This window comes from Amphibalanus amphitrite, unplaced genomic scaffold (genome assembly GCF_019059575.1).
Source record: "Amphibalanus amphitrite isolate SeventyFive unplaced genomic scaffold, NRLGWU_Aamphi_draft 001740F_arrow, whole genome shotgun sequence".
In the NCBI taxonomy this organism is placed as follows: domain Eukaryota; kingdom Metazoa; phylum Arthropoda; class Thecostraca; order Balanomorpha; family Balanidae; genus Amphibalanus; species Amphibalanus amphitrite.
Genome location: NW_024883233.1, coordinates 56072 through 80131, shown reverse-complemented (window position 1 = coordinate 80131; position 24060 = coordinate 56072). Strand labels below are relative to the sequence as shown.

The 24060-nt window shown below is 54.4% G+C and overlaps 2 protein-coding genes across 8 annotated transcripts in view; one reads left to right on the top strand and one right to left on the bottom strand.

The window, feature by feature from the left end:
* LOC122374926 (neuronal acetylcholine receptor subunit alpha-7-like) overlaps window positions 1-10036 on the top strand; it is a 34811-nt gene extending 24775 nt beyond the window's left edge. The window contains exons 8-9 of the mRNA XM_043353991.1: window positions 6245-6363; window positions 7844-10036. Coding sequence (XP_043209926.1) covers window positions 6245-6363; window positions 7844-7942 — 218 coding nt within the window. The 3' untranslated portion in view covers window positions 7943-10036. The remainder of the gene's footprint in view (window positions 1-6244; window positions 6364-7843) is intronic.
* Window positions 1-24060, bottom strand: part of LOC122374925 (signal transducer and activator of transcription 5B-like) — an 85605-nt gene that overhangs the window by 24183 nt on the left and 37362 nt on the right. For 4 of the 7 annotated variants that reach the window (XM_043353985.1, XM_043353988.1, XM_043353986.1 and 1 more), the window contains exons 8-17: window positions 23058-23236; window positions 22638-22796; window positions 22268-22388; window positions 21487-21629; window positions 20918-21041; window positions 20423-20658; window positions 20006-20295; window positions 19621-19834; window positions 19197-19325; window positions 12143-13752 (exon numbers count right to left, since the gene is read on the bottom strand). In XM_043353985.1, coding sequence (XP_043209920.1) covers window positions 13599-13752; window positions 19197-19325; window positions 19621-19834; window positions 20006-20295; window positions 20423-20658; window positions 20918-21041; window positions 21487-21629; window positions 22268-22388; window positions 22638-22796; window positions 23058-23236 — 1749 coding nt within the window. In that variant the 3' untranslated portion in view covers window positions 12143-13598. Of the gene's footprint in view, window positions 1-12142; window positions 13753-13963; window positions 18276-19196; window positions 19326-19620; window positions 19835-20005; window positions 20296-20422; window positions 20659-20917; window positions 21042-21486; window positions 21630-22267; window positions 22389-22637; window positions 22797-23057; window positions 23237-24060 lie in introns of those variants that run through there. The other 3 variants (XM_043353989.1, XM_043353990.1, XM_043353984.1) reach the window with 2 other exon arrangements.

Genomic DNA, 24060 nt, shown 5'->3' with positions numbered 1-24060 from the left:
TCAAAACTAATGTTAAGGTGGGAGGGTCCCTTTAAGTGTCCGTCTTATATCACCGTGGTCGCGTGGTCTCAGCCGGCGCCTCGCTAACCGCCACGCTCGGGCTGGCCGTGCGTTTGGAGCACGTCTGACCCCAATACTGGCTGTAGCGTCATAGCTCCTCTGGGCGCACCCTGACCCATATCACCGCCCCGGTCTGACCGGCAAGCTCCATACCACCGCCCCGCGGTCGGCGCGCGGCGGGCGGTCGCGCGTATGCGTGCCGGTCGAGCCGCAGACCCATCCGGTGGAGCCGCGTGCCGATCCCACCCCGAGTCCGTGTCTGCCGGGCGTGCCGGCACCGGCGGGAGGTCCGGCAGGCGGTCCGGCGCTCCGTGAGCGCGGCGCCAGCCGCCACTGACGGATATTGTGCCGGTCACAGCGGCGGCGCCGCGCGACCCGCCGTGCGCGACACGCGATATTACAGGCCCGACCGGCGAGATACAGCGTGATCAATGCGCAGATTCGTCCTCGGGGACAGCCGGCGCGCCGGGTGTCGGCACGCCGCCGCCTTATTAGCCGGTGCCCGTAACGACGGCCGGCCGGCCGCCGCCGCCACGCACGGCCCCGGACCCGACCGGCGCCCACACTCAGAGTGGGCCAATGGACGCTGAGCGCGACTCAGTGTGCCAATGGACTTGGAGGTTCGTCGGCGCAACTCCTCGCCACTGCTCAGAGACCACGGCTGCGTCAGGAACGGACGCAGCTCTGGTGATACCGTTTCACGAGCAGCGTGACCGTCTGGAGTAATATCTGGCAATCGTCCAAATTACACACCAGTCACCAATCCTATACAATTTTCCGCCACTCGTCCCATCCGCCAACACAGATATGACCTCGCATGGCTAAGCACTAAGCACTTACCTACGCGGTTCTAAGTCTTGTCACCAATGACTCCCGCTGTGACCAGCAGGTAGTTCCTATTCCAGCCAATAGATGGCTGTTGAGACGTGCGCCTGTCACATGCTGTGCCGCATGACTCCCAGTATCTAATTCTGCCGGTAGATGGCTCCCCGGTAGTGCGTCTTTTACATGAGCATGTAAAAGACGCACTACCGGGGAGCACGACAGCACTGTGCCGCATGACTTGCCAGTTCCCGATCCTGCCGATAGATGGCTCTCAAGTAGTGCGCCTGTTCCACGCTGTGCCGCAGCGCACGTAGTTCCTACTCCGGCCGACAGATGGCTTACCAGTAATACGCCTGAAGCATACTGTGCCGCAACGCATGCGTAGTTCCTACTCCGGCCAACAGATGGCTCACCAGTCATACGCCCGGCGACCACAGGCGTAAACACCTTGGCCGCCAGTCGGCGTTGGCTCTCAACGACTCCGCCTTAGCGGGTCGGAGAGCGCAATAGGGGGCCGCCAGTTACACATAGTGCAATGCAAGAAACATCAATGGCTAGAGCGCGAGCAAACGATGCAATCAGAAGGAAAATGTAAATAAACGACCGGAATTTAGGTTGCACGTGTAAGGAACTGGGCGCCGCGTTACTATCGTCCCCACGGCACCCACTCACGCCCGTGCTCGGGGTTCCGTTTGTATCAGTGAGGTGGTTTTTATATGTTGTTAATAAGACGTGCCTCCTGAAGAAAGGTAAAAAGCAAATCATGTAGCTCTGGATGATCGTCGCCAAGGATAGTTGGCAAATCAAGACTGAGGCCATGTGTGGTAATGTGTCTTATAATGTGTCTCCTGTGGTGCTGTAAGCGTGGGCAGTGGAGTATGAAGTGCTGTATTGTGTATCTTGGATGTGTGGGGCAATAGTGACATATTGGAGGTGGTACATGGTCGTATATATGCGAGTGTGTAAGATACGTGTGTCCTAGCCTCAGTCTGGCCAGCACGGTTTCTTTTTGTCTTGTAGGTTGATTTGAAGAAGAGAAATGGGAAATTGATGGTTTAATCGGATAGAGATGTGGATGTTTGATTGTGTCCCAGTCTCTTTGTCGAAGTTGCATAAAAGAGACGAAAATGTGGTTGATAAAATCTATAACTGGAAGCGGAAGATGATTTCGAGACGAGAAGAGAAGCCCAGTTTTGGCAAGGTTATCTGCCCGTTCGTTACCTTGGATCCCCATATGTGCGGGGATCCAGAGGATTCTTACTTCTTTATGTTCTTTCTGTAGAGCAATCAGCTGCTTTTTTATTTTGTATACCAAAGGATGTGTTTCCGTTTTTCTTGTCATCAGAGTTCTAACAGAAGAAGCCGAGTCTGTACATACTACTGCTTTCTGAAAATGTTTACTTACAACTAATCGCTATCAATTCAGCGCTGAATATGCTGTGGCTGTCGTGAAGTCTGTTTGTTTTTTCATAATTTTGCGAAGTTATAGCTGCGGCAGAGTGTCCGTCTCTCCGCGAGCCATCGGTATAAATATATGCGTCTGCCTGATGCTCTGCTTTGTATTTAAAGAACAGCTGTTGTGCTTCCTCTTTTGTAATTTTTGTCTTTTTATCGGTGAATAGGAAATCGATATGCTTGATTTGTTGTAAGAAGAAAGAGGAAAGTGAAGGTGAGGGCATGATGTTCGGATGGGATATTCGAAAGACGTTGAGCACCATTTGAATTCGAAAGGCGATAACCGGGAAGCGCCTTTGAGGAGCAGTCGGCTGCAGAGCTTCAGTGTAACGGTTGTTTAGTATTTTAAATGTGTGGTGTGAAGGAAAGGAACACGACCGTGCGAAGAACCGAAGGAGCTGGTATTTCCGGCGCTGTGCAAGTAGAGGCAGATTGAGTTCGATATGGAGACATATTATGTTTGTGGTGGACATCGCGCCCGCAACTATGCGGAGTGCTTTGTTCTGGATTACTTGCAATGACTCAATTTTCTTAGAAGCTATATCATCAAATAGAAAAGCATTATAGTCCAAGATAGGGCGAATTAGGGAAATGTATAGTCTGAGAAGTGTGCTTCTATCTGCACCCCACTTCTTACCAGCTATACATTTAAGTATGTTTATACGCCTTTCGCAGCGTTGGGCTATATCTTCGAAGTGTTTATTGAATGTGAGTTTATTGTCAAGGGTGACTCCCAAATATTTAAATTGGTTTACATATTCAATAGGTATGTTGTTTATCTGTAGTCTAGGGGGGTTAGTAAAACGGCTTCTAGGGGGAGCGAATATCATTGCCACTGTTTTAATTGGGGACACGGTAAGTCCCCATTTGTCGCACCACTTTCTAATATCATCAAGTGCCATGTTCATGTAAGAATACGCCGTTTGTACAGACGAATCAGTAACCCAGACGGCTATGTCATCGGCATATATTGAAAATTTAAGTTTAGTAGTATTTGTTTCTATTATGTCATCAATCATTACTAGGAAAAGGGTCGGGGACAACACACTGCCTTGTGGTAGCCCGTGCTCCTGTCGGAAAGGAGGTGAATATGTGTTGCCGCATCTTACGTTAAAAGTTCGGTTGCTCAGAAAGTTTGTAATGTATGAGGCCATTCTGCCCCGCAATCCTTTTTTATGAAGTTTTATTTGGAGGGCAATTTTATTTACTTTATCAAATGCGTTTTGGAGATCAATAAAGACAGCAACGGTATATTTTCTTGTTTGAAAACCACGTTGGATATCATCTATAATGTATGTTATATTGTCTGCAGTTGATCGGCCGTGACGAAAACCATTTTGAAACGGGGAGAGAAGGGAGTTTGTTTCTAGGTAAGCCCTAATTCGCCCATTGACCATACGTTCCATTATTTTAGAAGCACAACTAATTAGAGAGATAGGACGATAGCTAGATGGGTTAGAAGGCGGTTTTCTGGGCTTTAGGATAGGTATAAGGGTGCTGGTGCGCCAGGGTTCTGGGTAGCTGTTGTTCTCCCATAGAGAGTTTAGACAAGTCAAAAAGGTATTGAGACCGGATTCAGTCAGATTTTTGAAAAAGGAGTAAGAAATCTGATCCGGTCCTACTGATGTGTTACCACACCGCGAGATGGCATGTGTAAGCTCGTGGTTCGTAAAAAGTGTGTTGTACAGTTCGCGGTTGTTTGAGTGAAAGTTCAGTGTAGACAGTTCGTGTGCGAGTGTTTCGGTGAGCTGCGGTGTGTATTGTTGTGCTGAGGAGATGTCCGCGTAATGCTGTGCGAAGAGTGTTGCAACGTCTGAAGGGATAGTGTAGTGGGTGTTGTTGATGTGAAGGTGAGGGATTTTGTAAGGGTTGCTGCGTCTTGCCGAAAAACATTTTATTAGTGACCAAATTTTGGACAAAGGAGTAAAACGATTAAAGTTATTTGAAAAGTTTTGCCAGCCAGTGGTTTTAGCGTGGTTAATTATCAAAGAGGCTTCATACTTTGCTTTGCGATAGGCTTCCGCATTTGCCTCGCACACGCGGCGGTGGAACTGGCGGAGTGCGCGTTTCCGAAGGGCTACGGCGCGTTGGCAGTCTGCATTCCACCAGGGAGCTCTTCTGTGTTCTTTTGGGGGGCCAGTATGGGGGATGTTTTGATGCGCAGCGGCAAGAATGACGTTAAGAAATGTGTTTATATCTGGTGGAGGTGTAGACAAGGATTCATCAATATAATTTTGGAAAGACGCCCAGTCGGCCTTCTTAAAGTTCCACCTTGGCAAAAAATTAAAGTTTGTCTGCCCTGAAGGGGCGTTAATTAAATAATGTATGGGATAGTGGTCACTGAAAAGGGAGTCATCTTCAACGTGTTGTGTAAAAAGTGTCGCGGTGTTTGTGTCGGTAATGGCGAGGTCTAGGACGGAGTGTATGACCTCTCCATTGCGTGTGCGTGTGAATGTGGGTGTAAGATTGTTAATGAGCATTAAATCGAGTGAGTTAATTACGTTAAGGAGTTGTGTTCCGCGCGAGTTTGTTTCTGTGCACCCCCATGTGCGGTGGTGTGCATTAAAATCCCCCATGATTATAAAAGGCGGGGAAAGTTGGGAGAAAAGGTCTAGGAGTAGAGGACAAGAAAGTGGGAGGCTAGGTGAAAGGTAGATCGAAAGGACAGTGAGGTCTAGTTGTGCAATTTTGACTTTTACTCCGACTGCGTTAAGCGTAGTTCGGAGGACAATTTCATGATGCAAAAGTTTATTTGAAACGTAAAGAGCCGAGCCGCCCCGGCGGTGGGTTTCATTTACGTTATTTGTGTATAAAGAGAAATCACGAATGTTGAAATTGTAATTATATGTATCTGAATCTTTAAAATGGGTCTCTTGGACGGCGGCTAGTAACGGTTTTTTATTTAACATATAGTTCTTGAATTCCCCCCAATGGGATACCAACGAGTTCGTATTCCATTGGAGAAAGAATTCAGAAATTTGAGTCATTTACCCTGTGTGTGTTTGTTTACTGGTGTTCTTGGGTATAAGCGTGCGAACGAGTAAGTCGTCTTCCCGTCGAAAGGGAGCGAGAGCTGGAGCGAGATGAAGACCTTTCTCGAATACGAGCGGGAGAGGATGCTCGAGAAGACATGGGCCTGGGTTTTAGGTGGTCGGCTAAAAAAAAAAGTCATACGCCTGAAGCATACTGTGCCGCAACGCACGTGTAGCTCCTACTCCAGGTAACAGATGGCTCACCAGTCATACGCCTGAGCCCTGAAGCAAGCTGTGCCGCACGAATCGGCCCTGATGATACGGCGCATTACAAGGCCGTGTGCATGGTGAACTACTAACTAGATAGCGGTCAGGAAGGCATCAGGTCAAAAGTAATGCAAAACATTTAAAAGGCACTGGAACAACAGATTATACACTGGAAAACTGAAACTTACACAAGAAGCGTAACTCCTACACTGAAAGCGGCCGACGAGCTCCACCGTGACCAGGTTTTCTCGCGGCCCTTGGACTCCCCTCGCAGCCGCCTGCTCCCTTGCTCTCCTATATCGTTACCTAGGCTAAGCTCTCATATACAGGTCGTGCGTCATGGTCGGTATATTTTTCTTTTGCCGGGCATGAGGTCATACCCTAATTGGGTATCTATTACGCCGGTGCCGGCGGCGTCCAAGCCGTATCCATTTCCGCGGCTGAATATAATCAGCCGGGGGAGTCGTTAGCGGCTGATCCGGGGCGGCGGGTCACCCGACCCTCTGCCGGGGGCGCAGCTCATGTCTGCCTTATTTACGGGTCATCCCACAGCCTCCTCGAGCAGCACCGGCCGTACTCCACTACATATTCCCCTAAATAGCCGTACTGTTCCAATGCTGACCAGTCTTCCAGCGGCCGCGCTCACACATCCGTGTCCGTTTCAGAGGACTTTGAGCGCAACTTTGTGCGCGTGCTCAACAGGATATACCAGACGATCGAGAGGAACGAGACGCGTCTGGAGGAGCAGGAGTACCGGGACGCCACCAGGCAGGAGTGGCAGCAGGTGAGAGAGAGATACCTACACCAGACAGGAGTGGCAGCAGGTGAGAGAGATACCTACACCAGACAGGAGTGGCAGCAGGTGAGAGAGATACCTACACCAGACAGGAGTGGCAGCAGGTGAGAGAGATACCTACACCAGACAGGAGTGGCAGCAGGTGAGAGAGATACCTACACCAGACAGGAGTGGCAGCAGGTGAGAGATACCTACACCAGACAGGAGTGGCAGCAGGTGAGAGAGATACCTATACCAGACAGGAGTGGCAGCAGGTGAGAGAGATACCTATACCAGACAGGAGTGGCAGCAGGTGAGAGAGATACCTATACCAGACAGGAGTGGCAGCAGGTGAGAGAGATACCTACACCAGACAGGAGTGGCAGCAGGTGAGAGAGATACCTACACCAGACAGGAGTGGCAGCAGGTGAGAGATACCTACACCAGACAGGAGTGGCAGCAGGTGAGAGAGATACCTATACCAGACAGGAGTCGGCAGCAGGTGAGAGAAATACCTACACCAGACAGGAGTGGCAGCAGGTGAGAGAGATGTACCTACACCAGACAGGAGTGGCAGCAGGTGAGAGAGATACCTACACCAGACAGGAGTGGCAGCAGGTGAGAGAGATACCTACACCAGACAGGAGTGGCAGCAGGTGAGAGAGATACCTACACCAGACAGGAGTGGCAGCAGGTGAGAGAGATACCTATACCAGACAGGAGTGGCAGCAGGTGAGAGAGATACCTACACCAGACAGGAGTGGCAGCAGGTGAGAGAGATACCTACACCAGACAGGAGTGGCAGCAGGTGAGAGATACCTACACCAGACAGGAGTGGCAGCAGGTGAGAGAGATACCTATACCAGACAGGAGTCGGCAGCAGGTGAGAGAGATACCTACACCAGGCAGGAGTGGCAGCAGGTGAGAGAGATACCTACACCAGACAGGAGTGGCAGCAGGTGAGAGAGATACCTATACCAGACAGGAGTGGCAGCAGGTGAGATGTACACCAAGGGGTGTGAGTAAATCAAACATGCAAGGCAACTTTGTTTTAAATGTGTTGTTCGTATTTATCGAGTGCGATATTCCATTACAATTTGCTTGCCTTGCTTCGAGTAAAGCTCAATCACTGCAGCCGACTACGCAGAATAACGAAGAATACTCCCGGTATTATTCCGCTAATAAGGCGAAATACGATCCACATTCTCGTATGTTCCGCTAATGTGTCTGAAATGCGTCCTGATCTGTGGCAGCACCGGTGTCCTATATACCATGATTTGTACTGGTGGCGGTGTGAGGCAGACTTACTCAGCAATCCCAGCAACAGTTGCATTACCGATATATACCTGCCCTGACCAATACATAAGTGCGCCACTCCGTAGGTACTCTGCATTGTTGTTGGCTTCCTAGGCACCCTTTCTGACCATCGGTGGCCCAGACTCCAGAGGGCGCCCCCTACTGACCAGCACTGCGTCCCTCCGCCCGCCAGGTGGCCATCGTGTGTGACCGGGTGCTGCTGCTCATCTTCCTGCTCTCGACGGCCACGGCCACCTCGGCCATCCTGCTGTCCTCGCCGCACCTGCACTGAGAGAGGAGCAGCTGCCCCACCGCGCATCGCTGGGCGAACCTGTGCTGAGGGAGGAGCAGCTGCCCCACCGCGCATCGCTGGGCGAACCTGTGCTGAGGGAGGAGCAGCTGCCCCACCGCGCACCGCTGGGCGAACCTGTGCTGAGGGAGGAGCAGTCGTCCCACCGTGCATCAATGGCCGCAGCTCCACTGAGGGAGGAGCAGTCGTCCCACCGTGCATCAATGGCCGCAGCTCCACTGAGGGAGGAGCAGTCGTCCCACCGTGCATCAATGGCCGCAGCTCCACTGAGGGAGGAGCAGTCGTCCCACCGTGCATCAATGGCCGCAGCTCCACTGAGGGAGGAGCAGCTGTCCCACCGTGCATCAATGGCCGCAGCTCCACTGAGGGAGGAGCAGCTGTCCCACCGTGCATCAATGGCCGCAGCTCCACTGAGGGAGGAGCAGCTGTCCCACCGCGCATCGCTGGGCGAACCCGTACTGAGGGAGAAATAACCGTCCGTCCGCCCCGCCCACTGGAAGGCGAATCTGCACTGAGGAGAGGAGGCGACACTGCCGGTCCGCAGCGTCCATCGGGAGATCAGCAGAGCGCTCACTCTTCTAAACGGATCCTCTCAGAGCCCCTCCGCTCAGTGACAGGCGGGAGTCACCCGGCCGCCACCGACATTGGTTCACAGACAGTGGTTGTGATTGGAGGTGTCGGTGATGGCGTTCAGAGACCACTTCGCCATACCTTCAGCCACGCGAACTGAAGGACATGAGGACTGAAAATGATGAAGTTGATAACTGTGTGTGGGAGACATTCACGCTCCTGCGTCCTCTGCTCGACTGCTCACAAGAACCTAAACAGTGTGAAATTGAAGTGATTCATCACTTCGTGTGAACTCCATATAGACCCTCATAAAAGTGTCATGGTCTTTTGTAATTTAGATGACAGGTACACTGAGAAAGGGGTTCGCAAAAAAAGACGAAAAGCGCAAAATCCTGTCAAAATGACACGAATATTCAGCATATCGAGTTGGTGTGAGTTGTGTGACCATGTGTGTAAATGGGGTATCGACAGCGAGCCACCAGTTTTTACGGAGGAAAGCTGTCACAAATGCTGCTGAAAGGAGCTCCAATGATGTAAAACATAAGTGTTCATCTGTAAATATGGCCATTGGCATGAAGATTAACAAGTGCAGGGATGGGATAAGAACGTAATTACCCGGAGAGAAATGATGTACGTGTGTAGTTCTGGTGTAGTCAGAGATGTGTTCCATAGTTTGATTACGTAGGTATGTGATCAGCGCCCTGCAGGAACTTTGGTCGGCGCCGACCGCGTTCCCCGTAACAGCGCCTAGGTAAAGTGAGCGTCAACCGAACGAACCGACATCAACCGTAGCCATCCAAGCAAAAATAAACTCTGAGAGCAGCGATTGTTCATAGTTCAGACGCTCCAGGGCTAAATTGGACGTTACATAAGATTCGTAACGATTGGATCAGACCGGAGTCGCTGATTTGCCGATCGCCGCTAATGACGCCATGGCCCCACTGAGGGCAGTAGAGGACCCGTCTCTCCACTACTGGTTGGTGATTTAGGTAAATCGACCCACGTCGCGACCAGCGTAATTATTGCATGAACAGGAGCCAGGAGTCCCTGAAATCAGAGACTGATACCTAGATAGTGTTTCGCTACAAGTCCTGCTTGGAGCGGCACCCTGACCACAGCTGCTCTCGCTCATCCATCAAGGCATTTTGAAGGACTCAACCTGTATTAATAGCGCAATAGCAGAATAGTGGGTTGTTGTTGTTGAGAACAAATTGCACTCGGCAAAACGGTTAAAAAAATCGGTACTGCAGCTGACCAGCACCATTGGACCGTGTCGGACCCATTTCTATCCCCAGGCCGTTCGAGTCTGAAGGTCATGGCGTTCAACTAACGATGCCCAGATCACAGATGGGAGCTCAGACCCGCCTCAATAGATCTCTCCACTCTGCGGCTGCTCAGCACTGACCTACAAAAATGGACACCGCTCCACTAGTCAGAGGTCCTCTGATTCACTCATACAGCCGATTATTTTGTTTAATTATTTCAATAACTGATGTAACTGGCAATAGCTGACGTCAGCCGCCAAGGTCTCGGATCACCCGGTCCCAGTTGACACGGCAGTGACAGAGTGCCGCTCACTGTGCAGTGGCTGCTCACTACTCAGTGGCAGAGTGCCGCTCACTGTGCAGTGGCTGCTCACTACTCAGTGGCAGAGTGCCGCTCACTGTGCAGTGGCTGCTGCTTACTACTCAGTGGCAGAGTGCCGCTCACTGTGCAGTGGCTGCTCACTACTCAGTGGCAGAGTGCCGCTCACTGTGCAGTGTGCAGTGCCGCTCACTGTGCAGTGGCTGCTCACTACTCAGTGGCAGAGTGCAGCTCACTGTGCAGTGGCTGCTCACTACTCAGTGGCAGAGTGCCGCTCACTGTGCAGTGGCTGCTCACTACTCAGTGGCAGAGTGCCGCTCACTGTGCAGTGGTGCTCACTACTCAGTGGCAGAGTGCCGCTCACTGTGCAGTGTGCAGTGCCGCTCACTGTGCAGTGGCTGCTCACTACTCAGTGGCAGAGTGCCGCTCACTGTGCAGTGTGCAGTGCCGCTCACTGTGCAGTGGTGCTCACTACTCAGTGGCAGAGTGCCGCTCACTGTGCAGTGGCTGCTCACTACTCAGTGGCAGAGTGCCGCTCACTGTGCAGTGGCTGCTCACTACTCAGTGGGGCAGAGTGCCGCTCACTGTGCAGTGGCTGCTCACTACTCAGTGGCAGAGTGCCGCTCACTGTGCAGTGGCTGCTCACTACTCAGTGGCAGAGTGCCGCTCACTGTGCAGTGTGCAGTGCCGCTCACTGTGCAGTGGCTGCTCACTACTCAGTGGCAGAGTGCCGCTCACTGTGCAGTGTGCAGTGCCGCTCACTGTGCAGTGGTGCTCACTACTCAGTGGCAGAGTGCCGCTCACTGTGCAGTGGCTGCTCACTACTCAGTGGCAGAGTGCCGCTCACTGTGCAGTGGCTGCTCACTACTCAGTGGGGCAGAGTGCCGCTCACTGTGCAGTGGCTGCTCACTACTCAGTGGCAGAGTGCCGCTCACTGTGCAGTGTGCAGTGCCGCTCACTGTGCAGTGTGCAGTGCCGCTCACTGTGCAGTGGCCGCTCACTACTCAGTGGCAGAGTGCCGCTCACTGTGCAGTGTGCAGTGCCGCTCACTGTGCAGTGGCTGCTCACTACTCAGTGGCAGAGTGCCGCTTACTGTGCAGTGGTGCTCACTACTCAGTGGCAGAGTGCCGCTCACTGTGCAGTGGCTGCTCACTACTCAGTGGCAGAGTGCCGCTCACTGTGCAGTGGCTGCTCACTACTCAGTGGCAGAGTGCCGCTCACTGTGCAGTGGCCGCTCACTACTCAGTGGCAGAGTGCCGCTCACTGTGCAGTGTGCAGTGCCGCTCACTGTGCAGTGCTGCTCACTACTCAGTGGCAGAGTGCCGCTCACTGTGCAGTGCCGCTCACTGTGCAGTGCTGCTCACTACTCAGTGGCAGAGTGCCGCTCACTGTGCAGCGGCTGCTCACTACTCAGTGGCAGAGTGCCGCTCACTGTGCAGTGGCTGCTCACTACTCAGTGGCAGAGTGCCGCTCACTGTGCAGTGGCTGCTCACTACTCAGTGGCAGAGTGCCGCTCACTGTGCAGTGGCCGCTCACTACTCAGTGGCAGAGTGCCGCTCACTGTGCAGTGTGCAGTGTCGCTCACTGTGCAGTATGCAGTGCCGCTCACTGTACAGTGGCTGCTCACTACTCAGTGACAGAGTGCCGCTCACTGCGCACTGCAGTGGCTGCTCACTACTCAGTGGCAGAGCACCGGGACGAATCGCCCTAGAGTCGAAAGTCAGCGCAGCTATGGCGTCGTTGGCCTCATTGTGTAAAATGCATGGCAGCAGTTTGTGAAACACGAACAGACAATGTTATGATAATGTAAGGACTTACCTGGTTTCCAGTCGGCGAGGAGGTTCGATGACACTTCAGTTGTTCACGGCCACGGCGAAATGGCTCTTGCGGTGCTCTAGTTCTCTTGTTCCATGAGCGTTGGCAGATAGTTACAAAGCTCGACGCTACAGCTCTCTCGACGTCTGCCTTCGCGGTTACAGGCAGTTTGACTTCTACAGCAGGCTACACTACAAGCATTCGAAAGCCAGATCCAAGCAGTCAGCTGTATTCTCTCGGAGGATCCTTTTCCTCCAATGGCCTCGCCGATTCGCACAACAAACAACCAGCTACGGATTAGTAATAAGCGCGGGCAGCAGCTCCTTAAACCAAAGCCAAGCGCCGGCGTATCCGGGGCCCACCCGAGCCCTCAGCTAACGCCGGATACAACCAAGGGAGACAACAAACCAGGACGCCGCGTCTCTGGCGACACACAACGGTCAACAAATCACCGCACCCTACGGCACCGACCGGCGAACAAATCACCGGACCCTTCTGCCCCGGTGGACGAATCACCGTACCCTACGGCACCGACCGGTGGTGACATCACCGTACCCTACGGCACCGACCCGTGGTCACATCACCGTCCCTACGGCACCGACCGGTGGTCACATCACCGTACCCTACGGCACCGACCCGCATGGCCGCCGGGCCTCCGGCGCTCCCTCCGTCCTCTCTCTCACTCTCCCTCTCTCTCTCTCTCTCCCGTAACGCTCTCCGTATAATTCCGATATCGGCGCCAAACTTGTGCGCGTCTCTGTCCCCTACGTTTCCGTTACCGCACCTCTGCGGCCGGCGAGGGTCAGGTACAGCTCTCTCCGCCGCGGACTGTGTGGCACCACAGCGCCGCCAGGGCGGGACTAAGTGCACTTTGTCCGAGACGCCGCGAGCCCGCCCCGCAAGGCGTCATCTGGAGGGACTGGCAAGGCCTGGGCGCGTGGCACCGGCACACTCCGGTCCCACGGCGCCCCTACTGCGACCGGCGAGCGCGCCGCACCGCCAGGGAAGTCATCTACTCAGACCGGCTCCGCGCCGGCCGGCCAGAACATCGAACCAGACAAATCGGAACGGAGGACAGGAAAGAGACATCACAAACGGACACGGAAAAGACCGGGACGAGCCACTAAATCACTAACCTACATGATCGAGAGGACAAGATGGAGCTCAAGTAAAATGCACCGTCTAAATGACAGTATAGATTAGGGAGCAGGAGACAAGAGCCTCAATACTAAATTATTCCACAAGCGTCTCCTCCAAAAGCTTTGTAGCGACCATCACGTCGAAACGACACTAAACACTAGGCGGTCATCTATACAAAACGTTATACAAACACTAGCCTGGACGACAAGCGGACGGGGCGCGCCGATGGAATAGATGAAAGCGCACTTTGAAACGTTTTGGGTCACCGGACAGGGTGTCTGTCGATCCCGCGCAGAGAAAGAGAGCTCCTTAGCACTACCTTAACATAATCCTCGGCCGACCGGCCGGGCGGGGAAGGCGGCGAGACATCTCGAGTCGCCGGCGCGCGGCGCGGGCAGTGGTCGCTCCTACCTGAACTTTGAACAGCCGCCCGCCGCGCCACCTTGTTAGATGCTCGCTCGGAGCCGGACCGGCGGCGGCGCCGAGCGGCGCTGGCCGCCCGGTCGCTCGTCCTCCGCCGCCACTGAGCCTACATGGGCGGCGGCGGGTTGAGTCCGAAGATGGGCGGTTTGGTGTCGACCGACTGGAGGAAGTCGTTGATGTTGTTGAAGTCCATGGGCATGTCGTCCAGGATGGCGATGTCGGGTATGATGTCGCTGGCGTCGCCGTCGGCCGTGGCGAACCTGCCGCACAGACAGACGGACCGGTCACCGGGCGGGCGGGCAGCGGAGCGCGGCGGCGGCGGCCGAGCGCCGCCCGCCGGCCGCCGCCCCCGTCCGGTGAGCGCGGTCCGCTGGCCGGCCGGCGCGGCCCGGCGGCCGACGGCGGCGCTCCGTCCGCCCACTCCCTCCCTCCACAATACTGACCCAGTCCGACAGACAGCCACACAGCGGCACACACCAGCCGGTGTATTATGGCCAATGATTCCGAATACGGCTCAAAAACACAAGCGGAGCGGTGCGGAAAGCGGCGGTGCGACACGCACACGGACACACGCACACACTGCGCGAGCGCGCGGACACCGAGCGAGCGACGGGCGCGCGGCACACACGTGGTGCGCCGGCACACTCGCGCGCCCTCTCACCCACTCACACACAGACAGTCAAAAATAGTCGCCGTGATTTTTTGTTTTGATTATATGCATATTCAAAGTACGTCAAGCGACACACCAGCACATACACTTAAAATAGTCTTACTTAAACGGTGTAGTGCGGTGCTTAACACTAAGACAGCGGCGCGCCCGGGCCGCCGATCTGGACACGGCACGGGCACACAGTCAACAGCAACACATCGGAACGGCCGGCTGCGCCGCCCGTCGGGCACAGTCGTCGCGCCGGTGTCTTTCAGAGCGCGCCCGGCGTGCGCAGCTCACGGGCAGTCTGTGCGACGCCGCTCGGTGACCGCTCCTGTCCAGTGAGCTCCGGGCCGGTAAAACGCCAGCGGGCACGCCGCCTTGTACAACTACACGGATGAGCTTATAACAATGACAGCCGCCGGCCGCACCCGGCCTCCCGATGCCTCCTACGCGCTACAACTCTCTCGCTCAGTGTGTGATCTGCTCTAAATATGCACGCGTATCACAACGTTCCCGAATTGCACAGACATATCGCACCTCGCCCGCTGCTAGCGCGCCGCTGCACACTGGTCGGAAACGCCCTCACGAGAGGCCAAGGGCGATTCCGGAGTTTCGGATTATTTTTTATATAGATCGATTTGAAATTGATCAAATTATTATACTTAGGCCAAAAAAACTAATCCGGGTGACCAAAAATAGCTGTAATCAGCCCCCGAAGATGGGGTATCCCAGAACTCGGAAACTGACGCGGAGCAAGAGGTTTCTTGAGCCGGATATTCAGAGTCTTATTGCTGATAGACACCAAATTGAAATCCCACATATTATGCATCAAAATGTTCGTTATGAAGTTGCCGACTGGTCAGTGCAAAATTTTTGGTATACTTTTTCCCTAACTAAGATGTACTATAGCTTTTTTATGAAGGCTCTCCTACAGTGATTCTGGAATATAACTGCAAAGTTTAGGTAAGGAAACAACAGGTAGTCCCATCTAGTTCCACTCTGATTTTTTTTGTGAGATGAAGTAGGATTTAAATTTACACCAGGGCAACATAAAAGCTAACTGCGCATATTTGCGCAAAATTTGCAGGAGCCGCTCTTCCTACCCAACTACCGCCCGCCCCGCCCCAGTTTCGGCTCGGCCGCCACGCCCGGCTTACGCTGACCTGTGTGGCCTGCACGCATCCATGCGTAGTTGACTGGTCATTAAAAACAGATGCGCTTGAGTTTATGAATTTTGTGAAAAGCGCGTTTTATGTATGCATTTATGTATGCATTGACATCAAAAGCCTTCCACATATTGCGTGGCGATTACGGCTTGCATTTAGAGAGCCTTGCTATTGACAGCCTTCACTCGGCTGAAGAAAGTGGAAATTGAAACCTTCGTGAACATAAGACGCTGCAAATATAGGACACCTGTCACTGACGTCGGGTTACCTTGGGCCGTCTTTTTACATTAGATCACAATTCCGGTATTTAACCCTGGCCGGACCGATTGGTTTTCTACATTGACCGGGGAGGGTTGGTACAACTCCCTCGCCGTTTCGCCTCTAATTGAGCTAGAGCCTCGCGGAAAAAAAACAAGCTTGTGTGCCGTTATAAGACGCAAAAATTAGGTAGTACCCGATTTTAAGGTCTTAGGTCAGCCAGTGACCTCTTAGGTCAGGTAAGTGCCACAAGGCACGGGCTCGGTTTTAGGCTAATTACTTTGCCAAAAATGGTCGCACTGCCGCGATTTTGGCATAATCGTGTTTGTCTAGCTCAGGCGCGTTGAATGCTATACTTGGTGTTCGGGTGAAGTCAACTTAACCCTCGCCGGCACAGGCCATTTTGCGTCCTTCGACGGCACAAGGGGGGGGGGGGTTGGTACGACCCCCCCTCGCGTTTGTCCCCTGATCGAGCTAGAGCCTCGCGGAAAAAAAAAACGAGCGTGCTGCCCGTCACGAGAGGAAGCCGATGATACCCAATTTTAAGGTGCTAGGTCATCGGGTGACCTTCCAGGTCAGGTCAATGACCCGAAAACCGGGGAAATCGGGACCTGTTAGAAAGTCGTAAATTGTGGCTGCTATGTGGTTTTCCGGGGTGCTGATCACGATTATCGTATTAGTTTTGATCAGAGATGATGTCTTTAAGCATTTAGACCAGGTCGGGTCAGGTCAGGTCAGGTCAACCGGTAGGGGTTGTGACGGGTATTCGTAATACGTGTCAACCGCCTCTGCAGACAGCTTCGTAACATGTTACGAAAGCGCCAAAACTACTTCGTAAATGTTCAAATGGTTGCTAAATTAGAATTCAGCTCCAAAAACTAGTCTAGAAACATGTAAAACTCGAAAAAGTGAATCGAGGTCACCCGAGGTCACCAAAGGTCAATGACCTGACCTGACCTTCAGGTGACCTTGACACCCATCCTAATGTATGGGAGCAACATCAAATCACATGTTTGAACGTTTGAAACCACAAAAAGCTTGCAAACGCGCGGCTAATGCGATCCGACATACGCTGAATCGCGATTTCGGCCAAACATGGTCACGGAAAAGAGGTCACAGGTCAAAGGTCATTGGGGTCAGGGTCATGAAATTTTCAGGGTGGGTGTAAAATTGATCAATGCGAGGGTACTGAAAGTTTCGTCGCGATCGGCCGCTTTTTACGCGAGTTATTCGCGAAAAATCTTAGGGGGGGTTGCATCAACCCCCCTGTGCCGGCGAAGGTTAAGGTGTTAACCTCGGGTCAAGGTCAGGTCGGAGCCCCTCAGGTCACGAAAATGATTGATGGAGGTCATATCGCATATCATTCGATTCGGCAGGTCTTCCTGAGTCCAATGGTGGCTTTCCCGACTCCCTAGCTCCATCTGATCAGGAGTTATTGACGAAAAACTTACATGGCCTTAGTGACGTCATAAATGACGTCATGCAAAGTCAACAATGCTAAAGTCAAGCACTGGACCTTGCAAGGAGTGTATGAAACCATTCCCGGTGCCCGAATAGCAGCTCCCAATTTCCCTTGTTGACTTAAAGTGGTGCTAGATCCTGTATTATACTCAATTATGACGTCATAACTTAACAGATTCACGTCATATATTTAGTGCTTGACATCCAAATGATAGCTTACATATGACAGAGAAAGTATGCAAAGTTTCATGAAGTTTGCTTCACTAGTTGTGGAATAACAAGCAAAAAACTTTTGCAGAAAGGCCGCTGGCCTCTCGCTGGAGCGTTTCCGACCAATGTGCGCTGAGCGGGCCGGCCGGCCGGAGTGCTGCCGGCCGGCCGGACGCTTGGCACAGGCGCGCCGGCCAGGAATGTGAACAGCGTCACGGCAATTTGGTGTGTATGTGTGTGTGTGTCGAGCCACCCGGCGGCGCGGCCCCTCTATTCTCTACAGTCGGCCTCTGGCGGCGGGGCGGCCGCCGCACGACTGCCGCTATCACTTACATATCACATGAAAAGCCACGCGGCGGCAGCGCCCGCGCGCAAGCGACAGTGAACAACGCCACGCGACCGCACCGGCGCGCGGTCAACAAGCACAGACGACCCCAGACAGACAGAGAGGAGACCGAGAAACAGCTGAAGGCGAAAAGGACGCGGCCCGGCTCGCTGCGCTACCGTACGCTACAGTCAGTCACGCGGACACACTGAGACACCACACACACACACTCGCGCAGACAGACACACAGACGGCCGCCGCTGCTCCCGGCGGCGGCCGCGAGATCGGCGGCGGCCGCGCGCGTCCCCGGCGCCGGCCCGGCCCGCTCCAACGCCGCACACCTACAGCGCCGACCGGCCGACCGTCGGCGGCGGCGGCTTAAAGCACGGCGAGACCGCCCGGCCGCCGGCGCCCGGATAAACTCTGAATCAGGCGTAACATCGCTCGACGCGACCCGCTTCGTACAAGGTACTCGGTTGGCTGGGCGGCTGCGGTGGCGCGTCTCCGGCCGCGGGCAGACGCCAACAGTGTCAGTTCCGTCACTCGCCCGCGCGCGCCTGCAGTGGCGCCGGGCGGCAGCAGTGGCGGCGCGCGGCCCCGGCGCTTCGGTGGTCGACTCACAGAGGTCGGCCGTGTGGGGCGGCGCGCGGAGCTCGGCCGCGGCCGGCCGTGTCGCCGACGACTCGTTACAGTTCCATACAGGACTGGAGACTGGAACCGCGGAGACACGCGGCCGTAGAGTGGACAACAGGTCAACCATCAACAGAGCGGAGCGACGGGCAGAATTGAGCAGCGGGCACTACGGGTTTGACAGATCAAATAGATCCAATTAGCTATAGAGAACTAGGTACTCATTTCACGACCCTTATATTGAAAGAAAATATATTTATCCTGAGAACAAAGGAAAATAACTATGTCAGGAAAAAAATAGGAACAAGCAAGAGAATCACCGATCTCCTTTGATTCCAGTTACCGGTGTCTGTTTACAGTTCTGGCAAAGACAGTTACTCAGAGAGAAAAAAAAAAGCGCGCGTTGAATGAGTCCAAGATCACCTTTTTTGGAGAGAGGGGTACGCAGCTATTGCAAAACGCGGCCTAACACTGCTATAATAGCCGGGCATTAAAAGTTCTTAAAGACGTAGGACCTCCGAGCACTGTAGGACGGGCGGTATCAGATACGTGGATTTTGTCACAGGCGAGGGACAAAGCTTTTAAATCAGCCAGAGGAAGGTGAGCCTTCTAGACACTAAAAACGGTGCAGTACCGTCTCACACCAAAACAAATTGATTAAGGAAACAAAAGTCGAAACGTGATAATCAGACAAAACGATACTTACTTCAACATAACAACACATTTCGAATTAACTTATCGCAAAATATCCTCAAGCCGCTGATATGCGTAATGAATGGAGGTCAACTCTTAACCACCCGAGGTCAGCTCACTGACCGATATCATCTGTCTTATCCCATCGTAGAAACTCCTTCCAGTCGCGCCTGTCCCTTCCCGCACTCAGGAGCCTACATCTACATCTGCTCAACTCTAGCTCTAGCGTCTACTTCTACAACTACTACGCTGGCTCTACCCCCGCCTACCCCCCACTACCCTCGCTGCCCTCCCTGTCCCATTACTCACGTGGAGACGGACTCGGAGATGGCCGAGTTGACCGACGGCGTGTCCCGGTTGGTGTTGTCGGGCGATGTCGGCGAGTAGAACGTCTGCGGCGTGTTCGGGTAGCTGTCCATGCCACCCACACCCGACCACCTGTGTGCCAGTGGCGGCACAAAATACAGTCAGACCGACGGAATGAGACGGCGGCCAGCACGGAAAGGACAGCGGGATTTGTGACTGAGTTTATCGACCCTTACCTGGAAGCGGCTAACACATTACATCAGCGCAGACTGAGGAGCAAATCTAATTAACCAGTTTTGATGTCATTTCCTTACCAAATATGCAATTAACAATTATTAGCTTCATTATGTTTGTAGCATATCTGCAAACGACGGCGTCAGTTCCTGACACACAATCCCGATGTGTGGACTACGCGCGGCCTACTGACCCCGGCACGTGAGTGACGAGCAGCGGGCGGACGTAGCCGTTGTTGGACGTGTTGCTGCTGCTGTTGATGGGCGTGTAGTACTTGGAGAAGGCCTGGTCCTTGATGATGTCCGGGTACAGGTAGATCAGGTGCTTCAGGTCCGACAGACGGTCGGCCAGAGAGCGGATCGCGAAGTCCTTGTTGGTGAACGGCTGCAGCATGTACACTTGTTGCTCTGCGGGGAGGGAAAGCGCATCAAGACCTGCATCCTGACAAGTGTAGTGCCGATGGCGCGTACTACAGTCACATAACGAGACAAAGGTCAACACAGCTCACAGTCCCCTGACCACCAGCCACCACCCAGCCGCGGTCCGCCTCCCCGGTATCCCATGTACGCTGTGCGTACCTCCGTTCTCGTGCGCGCCCCAGGCGATGGTGATGCCGCCCAACTCCGAGTCCGAGTAGCGCAGCAGGAAGGTGCCGTGCGGCCGCTGCTGCAGCATCTCCTCCGCCTGGCGGCGGCCCACGAAGCCCATCACCAGGCCGTCGTTCCACGGGCCGCGCAGGTGCTCGCGCGTCAGCTTCATCACGCCGTAGAACCACTCCCAGAAGGTGAAGTTGCGGTCGGTCAGCGGTTCCTTGGCGAACTGCTGCCACGTCAGCATCATGTTGGTGAAGTCCTGCACGTGCGGACTCCTGCAGGGCAACCACACGGAGACGTCCAGTCAGTTAGGTCAAATACACCACTATCCATACACCCCTCAGCACACGTTCACACCCACTGCCGCACCGCCCCGCGTTCACCCTGGTCCGCCGAACTCACCTGAACACCTTTCCGGCCAGGAAGCGCAGGTTGTCCTCGGAGAGCGGCTTGCCGGTGGCCGATTTGAACTTTGTGCTGAGCGCGTCGGCCACCTGAGCCCAGGAGACGCGCTCGGGGATGGCGAACGGGATGCGGCCCGGCTCGGCGAACGCGTTGTCCCAGGTGACGGTGGCCCAGGCGTGCGGCTCCTGGTTGCCGTGGACGATCACCACCACCGGTAGGGAGAGCGTCCACACCTGGCGGGCAGGGAGAGCGAGGGCTGGGGTGACGCCTGGAACAGCGAGTCTCCGGTGGCACAGAGGTAGGGACGGACGGCACGGGGCGATGACTGGAATCACAGCCCAGCGCCGGTGCGTGAAGCATACACGGATGTCGAGCGAAAAACGAGAAGCCGGCGTTCGCGAGAAGCATCACAGACCCACTGGCTCAATGTCGGCCAATACGAGCACGCCGCGGTCAATGGGAAAAGGTTACAGCGGGGCTGCGGCGGCCTACCTGGAACACCAGCTCGCCGCCGCCCACGGTGAACTGCGACTGGAAGAGCAGCGAGAACTTCTCGTCCATCACCGACTCCGTGCCCTTCTTCTCGGCGCGCTTGATCTTGCGCAGCTGCATGTTTCTGAAAGGAGCAGAGAGGCGCAGGCGTTAGTACAGACACGACGGAGCGTCAGGTCACTGCCTGGCAGGTCAAAAAAATGGTAACTAAATGAGAAATGCGTAGGTGTCAGTCAAACCACTACCATTATTACAATCGCAGAAAAGAGAAACCCCAACCATCATTTAACCAGAAGCGTTAATTAACAAAATATGCGGCAGCGTATCGTTTGCTGCTGCTGACAAGTTCTCTGTAAGTATTCGCGCTGCGTCGCATTAGGTTACCATGGCAAACAGCGCCCTCGCAAATTACGAACACCGAGATAGGCACCAGTATCGAGAACCGACATCGCATGTCGTATTTAGGACCGCACAGCTCTGACGTGCGTCACGGATGACGCACGGCGAGCGGTGCGCAGGGAAGGAGGAGGGAGCCGCCCCGCCCCGACCCAGCTCCGTCTGCCACGGACCTGAAGTTGACGGCCAGCTGGCGGGTGGCCTGGTGGTACTCCATGGTGCCAGTGTTGTTGAGGATCTCGCCGCTGGCGTCTCCCTTGTTCATCTTGTCGTTCTTGAGAAGCAGGTTGGCCTGACCTTCACTGATGATGGTCACCTGGCGGTTGGGCACACACACACACACACACGATCAGCGGCATTCACATCCAAACAATCCCTCCTCGTACAACACATGGCTCTTAGATATAAAACATATGTGCCGATAGGAAGCAAAAATGGTTGGAGAAAAACAAAATATTGCATCTAGTCTCTGAGCCGCCAGCAAGTGAGTAAACTACACCATTACAAAAAAAACGTAAAAAATAAAAAATACACAAAAAACACATGGTAATACCATTCGGAGGGACCATTCCTCTCCGCACCGTGTATGTACGTAATTCCGTCCCAGTTCATCTATCTGCCGTCCCAGGAGCGCCATAGGACGGCCGCCCCACCCGGGAGCGGTGGGCGGGCCCTCGCGTCTCCCCCGAGAGCACACGCTCGGGATTGATCCAGTCAGGTTACCATGCCAACCGCGCCGTTCAGAATCAACAGCGGGCATATACATGCGCGCACATATCCATCGACGCATTAACAGTCAGTTAGCAGGAAATAGATCTTATTATCGACAGTGAAACGCGCCGGTGAGCGCGGCACACGTACACGTGACGCCGGGTTCTGAGACGGACGGACGCGCCGGGCTGCCGAGGGGGCGGGGAGTGCGAGCAGGCCGGTCGGTCGGTCGGTATCACCTACCTTCACCTGCGGCGGCGACATGTGCACGCTGAGTTTGGCGCCCACCAGCAGCCGTACGGTGGCCGTGAACCGCGTGTTAGTCTTCATCACCTGCGGCGGCTGCTTCTCGATAATGAACGTGCTGTCGGAGCGCGCAGGGATGCGGCGTAAGATGGAAGAACACCCTGACAGGCAACCATGGCTCCTGTAAGCAGTGGCTTAAATTCTGCTAGGACGACTGAGGTTGGTGTTTTCAGTTTTACGAACACTAGACGCTATTACCATTTTGCCTAACCATCCCCAAAGGTTCTCCAATAGATGTCCTTTGAACCGATCGTTGCGGGATTCACGATCGTCCCAGTAATCGTCTCCTGACCCGTGATCGTCCCACCTGGTGACCAGCGATGAGAGCAGCTGGGTGATGTCCTGGTTGAGCTGCGGCAGGATGTCCACGCCGCCCGGCGGGTCGATCGGCACGCGCTGCCGCAGCCGCTCCACCTCCTTGATCTGGTGGCGCGTCTCCCAGATGATCACTGATAGCTCCTCGCACCTAAAGGGGCACACGGAGACGGCAGGCGTCAGACACAGGGACCTTCGGGGCACGAAAGACGACTAAGGTTCGACAACGAGGAAGGAATTATAAATCAAAGACCACCGAACTTACAAATTACCGACCCCTGTGGCCAGAGCAAGTACTAGGGTTATGAGAACGGCAGACAAACTAGGTGAGATATTTATTACGAACACAGCACTACCAGCAACAAGAGAGACACCACCACCAGGGACCGCCGGCCGGGTCGCTCGCTCTCACCATTCCTGGATCTGGTCGAGGTTGTTGCTGAAGGGCGCGCCGTTGCCGGCCAGCTGCTGCTCACGCTTCCACCGGATCAGTTCCTCGTCGAGCACGCGCGACTGCACCTGGGTCAGCAGCGAGACCGTCTCCTTGTGCTTGTCAGCCAGCGCCAGGCGCATCTGCAGCAGGCCAGATACCTGGCCGGGAGCGAGGACAACGGTCACATACGCGCAACGGCACACAGGTCATCACCCTAAGTCGACCTCACCCAAACAAAAAGCCTGTCATTTGATGCGCCTAGCCATGACAAAAACGATGGAGGAAAAATCGCGGCTCTGCGACCAAGTTCGGCAAAATTATTTAACAAAACCAAACCCCTTCCTTGGAGCACTTGGGTCACCGGTTGACCTGAGACCGTAACATTGGGGTGGTTGACCTGAGAACTTAAAATCGGGGTAACAGTTTGTTTACGTTTGCTAATTTGGTAAATCAAGCAGCAAAACATAAAAATGAAAAAAAAAACATGCTTAGAAAACATTCGCTTTTAACATTCACCCGATTGGTGTTCAGCTGCTGAACAATGCTGAACTTCAGCATTGCCAACTGCTGCAATTCTTAGCGTTCTCCATCCACAAAGAGAGCACGTGCCTTGCCCTACATTCGGTCGTGCAAATCCAATACGTCCCCGCCCATAGCGCCGAGAGACGGCCTGGGGTTGCCTCTGGCCGCCGGCAGTGTGTGCGTACAGCGCGGCCCGGCAGTGCGCCGGGATCGATAGCTGCTCTCCGGACCGTCTCAGCGGGACGACCGCTGGGACTGACGGACCCTATGTGAGCGCGCACGTGTCTGTGTGTGTGCGGAGGGCCGGCAGAGCGCGACAGAGGGCGGGGGTCGGTACTGCAGCGCGCCCTGGACATGTGATCAGAGGTGTGGCGCAGCGGCCGTCTGATGTGTGACAGCTGTCACGGCTCGGCGCTGCCGGTCCGTCAGCCGCCGCCGCCGGCCGCCACATCCGCCGGCG